Source organism: Stegodyphus dumicola, chromosome 5, assembly GCF_044657685.1.
Source record: "Stegodyphus dumicola isolate Sdum_Otavi_A_Nest chromosome 5, ASM4465768v1".
Taxonomy (NCBI): Eukaryota; Metazoa; Arthropoda; class Arachnida; order Araneae; family Eresidae; genus Stegodyphus; species Stegodyphus dumicola.
The window spans coordinates 104,832,305-104,845,228 of record NC_140772.1 but is presented as its reverse complement, the minus strand read 5'-3'; the positions used below and the strand labels follow the sequence as shown (position 1 = coordinate 104,845,228).

The 12,924-nt window shown below is 30.8% G+C and overlaps 1 protein-coding gene across 1 annotated transcript in view; it reads right to left on the bottom strand.

Moving 5' to 3' along the window:
- Positions 1-995: 995 nt before the first annotated feature.
- Positions 996-12,924, bottom strand: part of LOC118182732 (ubiquitin carboxyl-terminal hydrolase 8-like) — a 147,176-nt gene continuing 135,247 nt past the window's right edge. Inside the window, exon 22 of the mRNA XM_085816942.1 lies at positions 996-1,471. Coding sequence (XP_085673068.1) covers positions 1,415-1,471 — 57 coding nt within the window. The 3' untranslated portion in view covers positions 996-1,414. The remainder of the gene's footprint in view (positions 1,472-12,924) is intronic.

The window sequence follows — 12,924 nt, the reverse complement described above, 5'->3', positions numbered from 1 at the left end:
TTGGCCTAATTTTAAATTTTGCAGTGGCATACTTTTCTTGCAATCAGGTAAATGTTCGTATTCTTTTTCTTTTCTTTCTTTTTTTTTAAACACAAAAGAAAAAAGATAAATGATAAATTATTTTGACATTTTTTTTAATGTTTCAACATTTAACTATATATGCATATGGCTTTCAGAAGGCATTTTAAAATCTTTTTCCTAGATTAAAATATGCTAAATTATCCAAAAATTAATGTATCATAAAACTGAATAAATTTTAACAAATTTAACCACATGAAAAATTTTTCATATTAATTATTCGAATAAAAAAATTGGTTTTCATGAATGAAAAAGAGATTTTAACTTACATTACCTTTCTTTTTATATTTCAAAGCACATGAATTTGATTATTCTTCAAATATTTTTCATAGTTTGTCCACAGCACTGGAATATGGCATGTCCATTTTACAGAAAGTTTCAGTTACTACTTCTCATTCTGACAGAAAATTTGAATGCAATTGATAGCAAAAATTTCTTCACTTTGGTAAAGAACATGGGCAAAACTTTGATATTTTGTTTTTGAAAAATGTGATGCTACATCCTGCTTTATTTCAGCATCTGGTGCACAATCCAAAGCATTTTGAATTTTTTTTTTTTTTTTTTTTTTTTGTAGCTGTCTGGTACAGCATGTAGAAAGAATTTATAGAATAAAGCTGATAGTGATCACGTAAATGTAATTAAATTAATAAAATACGATATTTTTGCCAAAAAGACAACAATTCTAGACCTGCCAGTGTTAATACAACCTATATTTACCAAAAAGGGCACACAGATCATGCTGACTAGATTCCTAGCTCTAATATTAATTCCCATGAATTAATAAATGTAAACTTAAACAAGATTTAGAGAATTACTTTAACATACTCTACTATATTCTAAAAATTTTCAATATAAGCCACAAAGCTTAAATATATATATATTCCAGTTTACAGTTTGTATACAGTAAATAAAAATAGTTCGTATATAGAATTAATTTTTTTTTTTATTTCCTCATATATCTTATTCTACACAATTTACAAAATTACTACATAGTACAGTGCTTGTATAAACAAGAGTATGAATTAAACAAATGAGTAGTGATCTATAGCTGGAAAACAAATTTAATAAAAGTATTATTATATTAAAACATAAAATAAATATTTTCTTTATTTACAAGTTAATAAAATATTATAACGTATCACAGAGGAAAAACATTTTTTAAAAATATATGCAATTAATACCTACATTTAAAGTACATGGAATAGTTTGTGATGCAATATTGATCATACAGAAATATAAGAATAAAAAACTTACAAATAATATACAAATTGTTAATGTATTGTTCTTGGTTTTTCAGAATAAGTCTTTTCTTTCAAATATTATTACAGAAGACTGGCTACAAATTGGAATGCAAGTTCACAGCTTGATAGAATAAGATGTATGCAGCAGAAGTCTAAAAACAGTTATGAAATAAAACAATTACTCATAAAAAAAAAGAGAAAAGCATCAAATATTGAGTAACTTAATAAAGTAACTTAATGCAAAACGGAAATGAAGATAGGAAATAATGATTAGATAAGATAAGAAAACCTGGACAAGAATAAGCAAGTGGCGCCATCTGTTGGTGAAATCAGAACTAAATCATAATTTCTTTAAAGGCCGAAGGCAAATTTGCCCTGGAATTAGGATCGTTAACTAGAACAGAAAGATTTTTATGAATGTGAAATGCCTCTAGAAAATCCAGTTCTCCAATGGAAGGTGTTTTTTGAATAATTTTGGCAGCAGAAAAATTGAAAGTGTGATTTTCAGACCAACAATGTTGAGCAACAGAAGACTTCTGTGTTTCCTTTTTTCTAACATATGCCTCATGTTCCTTAACGCGAAATTTTAAGGCTCTCTTAGTTTGGCCAATGTAAATTAAACCACACTGGCAAGGAATCCTATAAATACCCCAGGAATTCATATCCGAAATGGGGTCCTTGAGTATGGAACTCGGAATTTTATTGATGGGAGAATAAACAACCCGAAAGTTAAATTTCTGCAAAATATGTGCAACTTTATAGCTAATTGATGGAAAGAAGGGAATGACAACAGAAACACACTAAAAGACACACTCTTGTTTTCGAAGATTATAAAAATTCTGTTGTCATTCCCTTCTTTCCATCAATTAGCTATAAAGTTGCACATATTTTGCAGAAATTTAACTTTCGGGTTGTTTATTCTCCCATCAATAAAATTCCGAGTTCCATACTCAAGGACCCCATTTCGGATATGAATTCCTGGGGTATTTATAGGATTCCTTGCCAGTGTGGTTTAATTTACATTGGCCAAACTAAGAGAGCCTTAAAATTTCACGTCAAGGAACATGAGGCATATGTTAGAAAAAAGGAAACACAGAAGTCTTCTGTTGCTCAACATTGTTGGTCTGAAAATCACACTTTCAATTTTTCTGCTGCCAAAATTATTCAAAAAACATCTTCCATTGGAGAACTGGATTTTCTAGAGGCATTTCACATTCATAAAAATCTTTCTGTTCTAGTTAACAATCCTAATTCCAGGGCAAATTTGCCTTCGGCCTTTAAAGAAATTATGATTTAGTTCTGGTTTCACCAACAGATGGCGCCACTTGCTTATTCTTGTCCAGGTTTTCTTATCTTATCTAATCAAAGTAACTTAATGTTAAGTATTTTGAGAATATTCAGAAAGCTTCTTTTACTAAAATAAAATTTAACTCTATAATTCATTTCAGAATATTACGATTGCCTACTCATATTTAGACAAGTTAAAAAAAATTCTGATAAGACAAAAAATACAATGTTCTCTTCATTTCAACTTCAAATTAATCTATTCATCAATATAAGAAGTTTTCTTTTTTCAAAATACAATTTATAACTTACATTTAAACCAAGTTTTTAAAGATTAAAAAATATTCTGAAGAAATAAAAAACATAAGTGCTTCCATATCAACTTTTAAATCAAGTTCTAAGCAAAATTTAAGCATTATTTATGAATCCATTATTTTTGAGTTGAATATTTATGTCTCTCTAAATTTAAATGTTTATTTTAATATGTTACAGAGGACTGTGATACCTTATTACAGCATTTTAAGTTAAATATTGTTATTTCTTTGACTTCATATTTTTATTGTAGTTTTCATGCCTGAGAATTTAGTCTCCTGAAACCAAATTATTCAGAAATCATTTTATTAACTGGCATTTCCGTAACTGATAATTTAATACAAGAAGGAACTATAAATATGAGTTATGAATCATGAATTTGAAGGGAATGTTTAAATGTGAATGCTTAATATGTACTTACCATGATTATTTGAACAATGATTTAGATGATGTTAAATTATCACTACAGAAATAAAAGCAAAAACAGATACTTTTATCTGGTTAAAATTAAAATTATGAAGAACAAACATTTAAATGTAATTATCAATTGTAGACTGTTTAAAAGAGTGATAAACATATCAAATTTCAAAATCGTGAACTTGCTAGTAACTAATTTTTTTGTCAAAAAATGCTAGAAGCATTGTTACTAAAAACTCTTACTGTTTTCAAAGAAAAAATTCGGGGGGGGGGGGCATGTACACAGAGAACTTCGTTTAAAAAAATACAGAGACTTGCACAAATTTACCTCCATATAATTTCGCTTTCTGCACCAGTCAAAATGCACATGCTATGCACACACCTGGGTTGTTATATAAACAGTTTTTGACAACAGTATGGGTTGCCACATAACTATTTCGCTAATATACTGCTTTGCCTCATGAATATTTTTTATGACCTGTTTGGTGGGAATGCAGGTAATCAGAAGGTACTGATAATCTAATGAAGATTCTTCACTGTAAAATGTAATATCCTGAATACAAACATTTCATGATTTTAAATGCAAAATTACATGTATTACATGTTGAGCAAAAAAATAAGAGAAGGGATATCAAATAAGTTTCCAAGAAAATTAGTCTACATCTGAACAATGACATTGACATGAAAATGGAAAAGCAAACACAATTCGATAAAATGCTAGTTAAGTCCCAACGTCTATTTCAATGTAACAGCCTTGGTGGGCAAGATCTTTAGGTGTGAAGTTTCCAAATAAAATGCAGAAATAGCACGACAAATACACAAAAGTTTTTAAAATATACCCAAAAGTACATAGTATTAGAAGACACACAGATGGCTAAGCAGCGATACATTTGTTTTCTTTACGTGGAACTTTTTTATAGGTTTAATCTAAAATCTGTAGATGCACTGTGATGTGTCGCGAATTTAAACCAATTGTTTTTACAGATTATTTTAAATTTTAAATATAATTATTTACACTAATAGCAAGAATTTATTTTTGATTAAAAGATTTTCTATATTCATTTTTTATTGTTAGTTTCTGATGGCCAGATTTTCGGAGCTGGTTTGGGATTTGCGAAGATATGCATGAATGCTGCTCGATTTCTCAAGCAGTTGCGAGATAAAAGAAAATTCAGAGTAGTACATATTGGTCTCATGGAATTATGATTAGCTGAAATGAATGACTAAGCACAATTTTTTCAGTGTTGATGAAAGTCTCCTTTGAATGCTAAATAAGATTTTTGTTTTTCATTTGGTGTTTGAAAGAAAGGCTTGTGGGCTTGCACCTGAACTAATACATGATCAATGGTGCAAAGGTGAAATATAGTGCAAGAATGATTGATGATGCAAGGTGATAAGTAGTTTTGGTAGAGACTGTTATCGCCATTCTTCCTACACTCTTGCAGTGGGTTAACTCATCCTAAACACTTTGGACTTACCCTTGGTCCCCTTTGTGGTAGTTCATGGCTTTGGTTTTATGCAAACATTTGCTAAGCAGTCAAGTGAAATGAGTTACGGGGAGTTCTACTGGATCATGAAATCTCTTTAGTGTCTTGGTGACCAGTGCAATCCTCAGTGAGAAATTCAGATGTTTGGGACTCAATCTGTCAATGATGATTTTTCTTGTCTTCTGTTTTAATTATTATTATAAGGATATTTGAAGTCAATGACTAGTGATGATCAGTTATTTTAATATACAGGTAACCCTCGTATAACACAGTAGATAGGTTCCTAGAAAATGGCGTGTTGTGTGAAACCATGTCGTAAGAGACCCAGAGCCAGTATAAAAAGGGGCTTACATTCAGAAAACTTATTAAAAACAAATATTTTTTTAAAATTCTACATAAGCAACTTAATTTTTATTAAACATATATATTTATGTACAACACAAAATAAAAAATATTACACATTTTAATTTAAAAGCAACTTTAGTTTAATAAATTTCTTCGCTGTCACTATAATCAACCGAGAACGTTTTTTCGGTGCAATGAGATCACTTATTTCAGTGGAAGGGTCTGCAGTCAAGAAAAATGATTCGAGATTTTCAGCTAAGGCCTTCTTTTAATTTTTTTAATGTTAAATTAGTAACTGCACAACCTTCGTCAGTGCTAGTGTTCTCAGAATCGATTTGATTTACAGCTCTGGATGCCATCTCCATCAAATCTGCTTTGTCAATTTCTTCTACTAATAAATCTTGAATGACCTCAATAGCCATCTCGACGAAATCTTCGCCTCCGATTGATTTAACTAGCTCTAATAAGCCACCAATTGCATTTTCTGACGATTCAGGCCCATTTTCTATTTCAACTGAAGAGAGCCATATCTTTCTCTAACATGCATTTAACTTTGATGCTTTCAGTTCCTTCAGAGGCAAAGATACGATATCGATACAGTGCTGTCCTGTACGTCTTCCATGCTTCAAATACATTAATTGATTTTGAATCGGTTACGTCTAAAATCCACTGTATGCTATTCTTGTGTTTTAAAGGTATAAATAATACTTTGATCCAATGATTAGAGTAACAGAGTAGTGTTAAGTGGTAGGAACAGTATTTTGACTTTGGGATGATTCAAATATTGTGGGTGACATTGCGCCTTCAAACTAAAATTTTTCTGCCTTAAATAATGCTCAGCGTCTGGCACAAGACAATTTAAAAGCCAATCTTTAGCTTTATAATCAGCTGATGTAGATTCTCCTTGAATTCTTATGCTATGAATTGCAAGACACTTTTTGAAATTTTCGAAACAACCTTTACATGCCAGAAAATCTAGCTTAACAGAGGATTTTCCATGTTCTTAAAAGTGTTTGAAAATTTTGTGTGCTTTGACATTAACATCCAACAGAATTCTTTTTTGACAGCTATCATCAATCCAAAGTGGCTTTTCTCCATCTTCTCAATTATTGTTGCCCGGAGGCAAACTGCACGTTTAATGAATGTTGAAGATCCCTGCAGTAACTGCACTTCTTATTTCGTTTTAATTTCTCTTAATAGTCCGGACTGTTGCTTCATTCAAATTAAAACATTTTCCAATGTGAAATGCCTTTCCACCTTTTAAAAGATGGTCCAAAATTTGCATCTTTACTTCTAAATAAATGAATTTCGTCTTAATCGTTGTTTTTTATCTTTATCGGATATGTTTTGGGACTGAAATTTAATGCCTTAAAGAAGAAAAAGTTATTATTAACACACCGTGGCTAGACGCAGACCAGCAGCGTGAGAACTTTTGTTTTCAGGCCACAGAGGATGAGGATTCGAATTTTGGATGCCAAATGTGCAGGCTGTGCATTTTAAAGCACTTATTGTGACCTCATATTGTTCCTGGTGATTGTGCTCTCTTGAGACAGGGTATTATTTCTGTTGTGTTGGAAGGAAACAATTTTCCTCCGTTACCGGTTAAGAATTCAATGGTCACTCTCCACCACGTGGCTCATCTCCCTGAGGACATTTGTTCTTATGGATACGGGACCACGGAAGATAACTGGCAGAACTTATGAAACAAGGATTCTTATGTGTTAAATGACGATATGGGTGCTTTGCTCAATATGGAAAATCTTTGTATGGAGTTCATTAAATTTCTTCGGATTGCTTGGGGAATTTTCTTATCGTGTTAGAGAGTGAAGAAATAAATGAGCCTAAACAGATTATAACATCGATGATGATTTTTAATGAGAGAGATTAACTTAAGCTTATTTTAGTACAGTAGAGAAAAGGTGAAGAAGTAAAAAGGCATACACATACATACATATGCATTTAAAGAGTTACATCATTACCGCGTGGATAAACATAAACAGCGCTTGCCTCACGAGGAGCGCTCTTAAGCTAAACATAAAAAATAAACATTAATCATTTATACTTATTCCAATTAATTTACAGCACTTAGAATGTTTTGAAGCAGTCAATGTTTTTGTCAGTATATCAGCAGGCATTTTCTCTGTTGGCATATACTTAACGTCTATTTCATTTCTTTTATAAATTTCACGTATGAAATGATGTCTAATATCTATGTGTTCAGTGTACGAGCGGCAAACAGCATTTTTCATAAGCTTCTGTGCACCTTGATTATCATAATATATAATGGTTGGATAATCAGCATAAAAATTTATTTAAGAAAACGACGTACATAAACTGCTTCTTTAGCACTTTCTGAAAGACTGATGTACTCTGCTTCAGTACTTGATAATGCAACAGTTTGTTGCTTTCGTGATTCCCTTGTTATTGGATTTCCAGCAAGCTTGAATAAGTAACTTGTATAGGATTTTCTATTATTAACATCTGACACCCCGTCTTGGCATTGGTATATCCAATAAGTGCTTTTCCAGTCTTTTGAAATTTTAGATAATATTTTTTAGTTCCTTTTAAGTATCGAAGAACGCGCTTTGCACCTAACCAGCGTAATTTTCCAGGATTGTTGTTAAATTTGCTCAGGTGACTGATGGTGTATGTAATATCCAGCCTAGTAAACACAGAAAGATACATAAGCAAACCAATTAGTCGGTGATAAGGTACATTATTCATTTCTTCCTTTTCAGTTTCAGAAGGACACATTTCTTTACTTAATTTTACACTAGGATATAGTTGCTACTGGTTTTGCATCTTGCATATTAAACCTTTGTAGAATGTTTTCAACATATTTCTGCTGAGATGAACTAACAGATTTATTATTTATATCTTGATGAAATTCTATTCCATGATAATAATGAAGTTTGCCTAAATCTTTAACATGAAATTCTTTAGAAAGATAATCTTTAAGTTCAGTATATAAATTACCGCTATTTGTTGCTATTATTAAGTCATCTACATATAAAATTAGAATTAACTCAGCTTGAGATGTTTTCATTCTGTAAACACACTTATCTGACTGTAATGGTTGTAATCCAAAGTTTTTGAGTTTTTTGTCTAATTTTTCTTACCACTTTGTTTCAAACCATAAAGAGATCTTTGCAAAGCATAAACATAATCAAGATTATTTTGGTCTTCAAAACCTTTAGCTTGTTCCATGAACATTTCTTCTTTTAATCTCCATTAACATAAGCCATAACAAAATCTAGTTGATCTAAAATAAGGTCTTGTTCAGCACTGTATGCAATCGTAGTTCTTATTCTTACGAATTCTCTGGCTACTGGAGCAAAGGCTTCATTGAAATCAATTCCAGGTTCCTGTGCAAATCCTCTAGCAACCAATCAAGCTTTTCTCTTTTGAACTGTTCCATCTACATTATATTTCATTCTAAAAACCCAGCAACATCCTATTACCTTTTTGTTCTGTGGTCGATTTACTAATTTCTGTGCATAATTTTTAACAAGTGCTTCATACTCACTTTGCATAGCTTTATGCCATTCTTCAACATAACTTCTATTTAACGATTCTTCTAATGTTGGATTTGCATTCTCTTCCTTTATTATGTTTATATTGTAATACTCCTACCTGGCTTCCCAGTCTTGATTTTCTTTTGATGACCTGGCCCCCTTTTAATCTGCATTTCAGGTATTGCTTCGGAATCAGAATCTTCATCATCAGATGATTCAGTAGATGCTTCTGCCATATTTGAGGGGTCTTCTGTTATTTTATCAGCCAATATCTGCTTTACATTCAAATGTTGTCCCTTCTTTTTATCTGGAATATTTTCACGAAATAAAACTTCTAACTCTTTATCATAATCAGTACAGTTTACGAATTCATCGATGAATCTAACATCTCGGCTTATAACAATTTTTCTGGAATTTTTATTCCACAGCCTGTATGCTTTCGATTCATTTGAGTATCCAACAAAGATATGTTCTTCTGATCGAGGATCAAATTTTTCTTTAGACCTTTTATTAAGTATGAAACATTTCTGTCCAAATACTTTGAAGTGAGATACCATTGGCTTGATGCCAAAAATAACTCATATGGTGTTTTGTTTATTCCCAGGCTTCGATTCGGCCAAGGATTACGAATATAAAGGGCACAGTTCAAAGCTTCAGCCCAAAAGGATTGGGGAAGATTACTTTGTAGTAACAAACATTTTGGCCATTTCAGTTAAAGTGCGATACATGCGTTCAGCTCTCGAATTCTGTTGCAGAGTCATAGGTGCAGAGAATTCTCGTTTAATCATGCATTCTTCAATATATTTATTAAATTCTTCTCCACAATATTCGAGACCATTATCAGTCTGAAGGATTTTTATTTTCTTTCCTAGACAATTTTCGACCACAGCTTTGTAATTAATGAATGCATATTCCCCTTCCTCTTTAGTTTTAAGAAAAATGACTTTGACATAATGCGATTTGTCGTCTATGAAGGTAACAAAATAATGCAAACCAGCATGAGATGGGACTCCCATAGGTCCCCACAAATCTTAGTGAATCAAGTTCAGTAATTCATCACTTTGAAATTCTGATTCTTTTTGAAAAGGTTGCTCAGTTTGCTTACCTTGGATACAGACTTTGCAGTCTTTTAGAGATTCATTATTGTTAAAAATTTAAATTTCTAACCATGTTGTCAGACTTTAGTCTTTTCAAATCAAACTCATTTAAATGACCTATTTTAAGATGCCACTTTACAAAATCACTTATGTATTGCAGCTGTTATGCTATTGCAGCTGTTTCAGTGCTTGGATATATATAATACAGGGTTTGTACACATTTCTGCACATGGAAATTAAGCACTTTTAAGGATCATTAATGAAAAAAAATTAAGCACCTATGAGCAAATGGGAACTGAATCAATTCAATTAAAAATATTATCTATGCCTGAATTTCACTTTTGTAATACTATCCTAAAAATAAAATAGATCCCTAAGTAGTATGCATTATTAGTAAACATGAATTAATTAACATAATTATTAATAAGTTTGAGAATAAAATAAACTTTATGCAATTTATCAAGTAGCATTAAATATTTTAAAGTTATAATAGTTGGTCATATTTAAAAGAAGATAAGAGATATTTACGTTTTACTAACAGTTAGCCTTATGTTGATTTTTTTATGTCTCATTTTGACACATACTTGGTCAGTCTACAGGTTTAGTAAATAATAGCAGGTAGATTTTATATCAAACAGCATAGGTTAAAATGAGAAGTAAGATCATAATCAGCATGATTCATAACAAAAGACTGAATGTTGTCACTGCTGCTGCTTGTCTAGAGAGAGACCTGCTGATTAGAACAAACCTGAAAGGCCTGATGTAGGCACTGTTGGCAAGTGTTGAAAGTTAGTCAGGCTCTGTTTTGATGCAGTTACCAATTGTAGCTTCGTGTAGAGTTCCAGGGGTTGTAACCCAGTTAATATACATTGAGGTTCCAATAAGCCATTAAAGCACTAGAGGTGATAAGTTGTTTTGTATTATTTTAAGTCTCGGTAGATGCAAAGAATAAGTTTTACTTGAATTTTTACATTTTTGAATTTTATCTTGCGATCACAGTGATTATTAATGAAAGGCAATAACTCACTTTAATATGTAGAGATAATTTTTAAGGGTAAGCAGTTAGTTATAAATAATTAAATTAGGTAGTTTGATAACCTTAGTCATTATGGATTTACATGACCACTATTAAACATGATTTTTTAACAAAGCACTATTAAATTTTATTTTTTAAAAAAGCCCTATTAAAATCAAAATCTAATAAATTAATTTAATTGATTCTTAAACGATATTAGGATAATTACACATTAAAAGGTATAATACATAAATGTTTTGTAACAACAACACTCAACAAAATATTTATCCGTTATTTTAATTTAAAGCCTTCCCTGACATTTTGGCTAGTTTATATAGATTTCCTTCTCTTTAAGCATCTTTTCTAACAATTAGAGATTTGTCTCAAGATGCATACCAATGCTCTTGCTAGTCTTTGCGTGCTTTATCTCCTAACTTGTCAACCTCTCCACAATGTAACTATGAGGGTTTACTTGATCTGGTAAAAGTTAAATAGTACAAAGCCCCCGACAGACGTGAAGCATATTACCACTATGTCTGAAAGTAACTACAATATTAGACAAAGGTTTAAATAAGCCTCTTATTTAAAAAGAACTTCGAACACAAAGGCATGTTGATGCTAACAAAATCAATTACAGCTCCCAGTGACGTAATTAAAAAAGAACAGTCAATTTCAAACTAATAACAAGGGATAGTGGTCAAAGATTACACAATTTAATTTTAATTTTATCTAGCTCAGTAACTTTATCATATGAGGAAATAGAAATGGGAAATTATAGTAAAGGCTGAAATCATAAACAATTGGGTAATTTACATAATAATAACTGCACATATCTTTGAAGAATAATTTTCTTTATGTATTCAGTTTCTTTCTTCAACACATTTCCTTTTCATTTTAGAATTTTTGGATTTAATTAAGGATTTCTGTTATTCTAAAAAACACTAAATGCATTTAGAATGTACAGAAAAAGCAGCTAATTTTATTTCTTTAGATATATCAACATTGAGAAGAAATATGAAATATATCTGGTAAAGGCCAGTTACAGAGCTGATGTGGCAGAATTTTTAGAATTTAGAGCAAGCACTAGAAGCAGAATTTAGAAAGGCACTAGGCAGCAGAATTTAGGATCCACAGAGATTGCATCAGGTGGCACCAGTGTATGATGCATTAAGACATATTAGTTCAATCTTTTAAATTTAAGTTTTCAATTTCCCTTTCAAAAATCCCTTTCTATAATGCCTGTTCCTGTGATAAGATTAGAAGCATTTTTGATATTTTCCATGCTCGTGTCTAGTTAAAAGTAGAGAAAATAAAGGGAAGATAAACATGTTAAGATTCTAGTATCAGAAGTAAAACGTTAGGTTTTCATTGTTCTTCCAGACGTTCTCCAAATTGTAAGAAATTCATCGCAAACTTTCTGTAAAATACATCCATTACATGTTGATAACCATGAAGACATTTTTCATTTTGTCACATATTTCTCGAATCTTCTAGAATCGTGGGTCTATAAATCTTGCCTTCAAATCCTTCTAAACTTTTCAAGCTGCAATGTCTAAAATCCTAAAGAAAAATTATCCCTACCATTTCTGTAACAGCAAAAAGCCAGAAATCTTTTGGGAAAAAAATGGAAAGAAAAAGCGTAAAACTAATTTTATAGAGAAAACTGATGCAAATTCTGAGAATTTTGAATATTCTGGGAATTATATACATGGAAAAAAACTCTTACTATGAAAAATTTAAAAAGAAGACATTTTTAATTAACTACATAACTAATTTTGGTTTTGCTAAAAGCTGTTTCATAAATTGTGCTTTATAGCATTATACATTGTTTATTTTTCAGATTTAAAATATTGTATAATAAGTTGCTAAAATCATACTTTATAATATGACAGCAAAAAATAAAAATGTTTTATTAAAATGTTATTTTTTAAATATTATTTCAATATATTACCATTATTTTAATGAAGTTTATCAATGTTACAATTTAAAAAAAATTCGTTGAAAAATTATCAGATCTCGGAACTAAAAAGTGTTGAAAAGTTGCCAAATTTAGAACTATTTAATAAAAGAATTCACATCTCCAAAAGCGAAAAGTTTTTAAGAGCTCTTTATTAGAAAAAATGAATTTCAAAA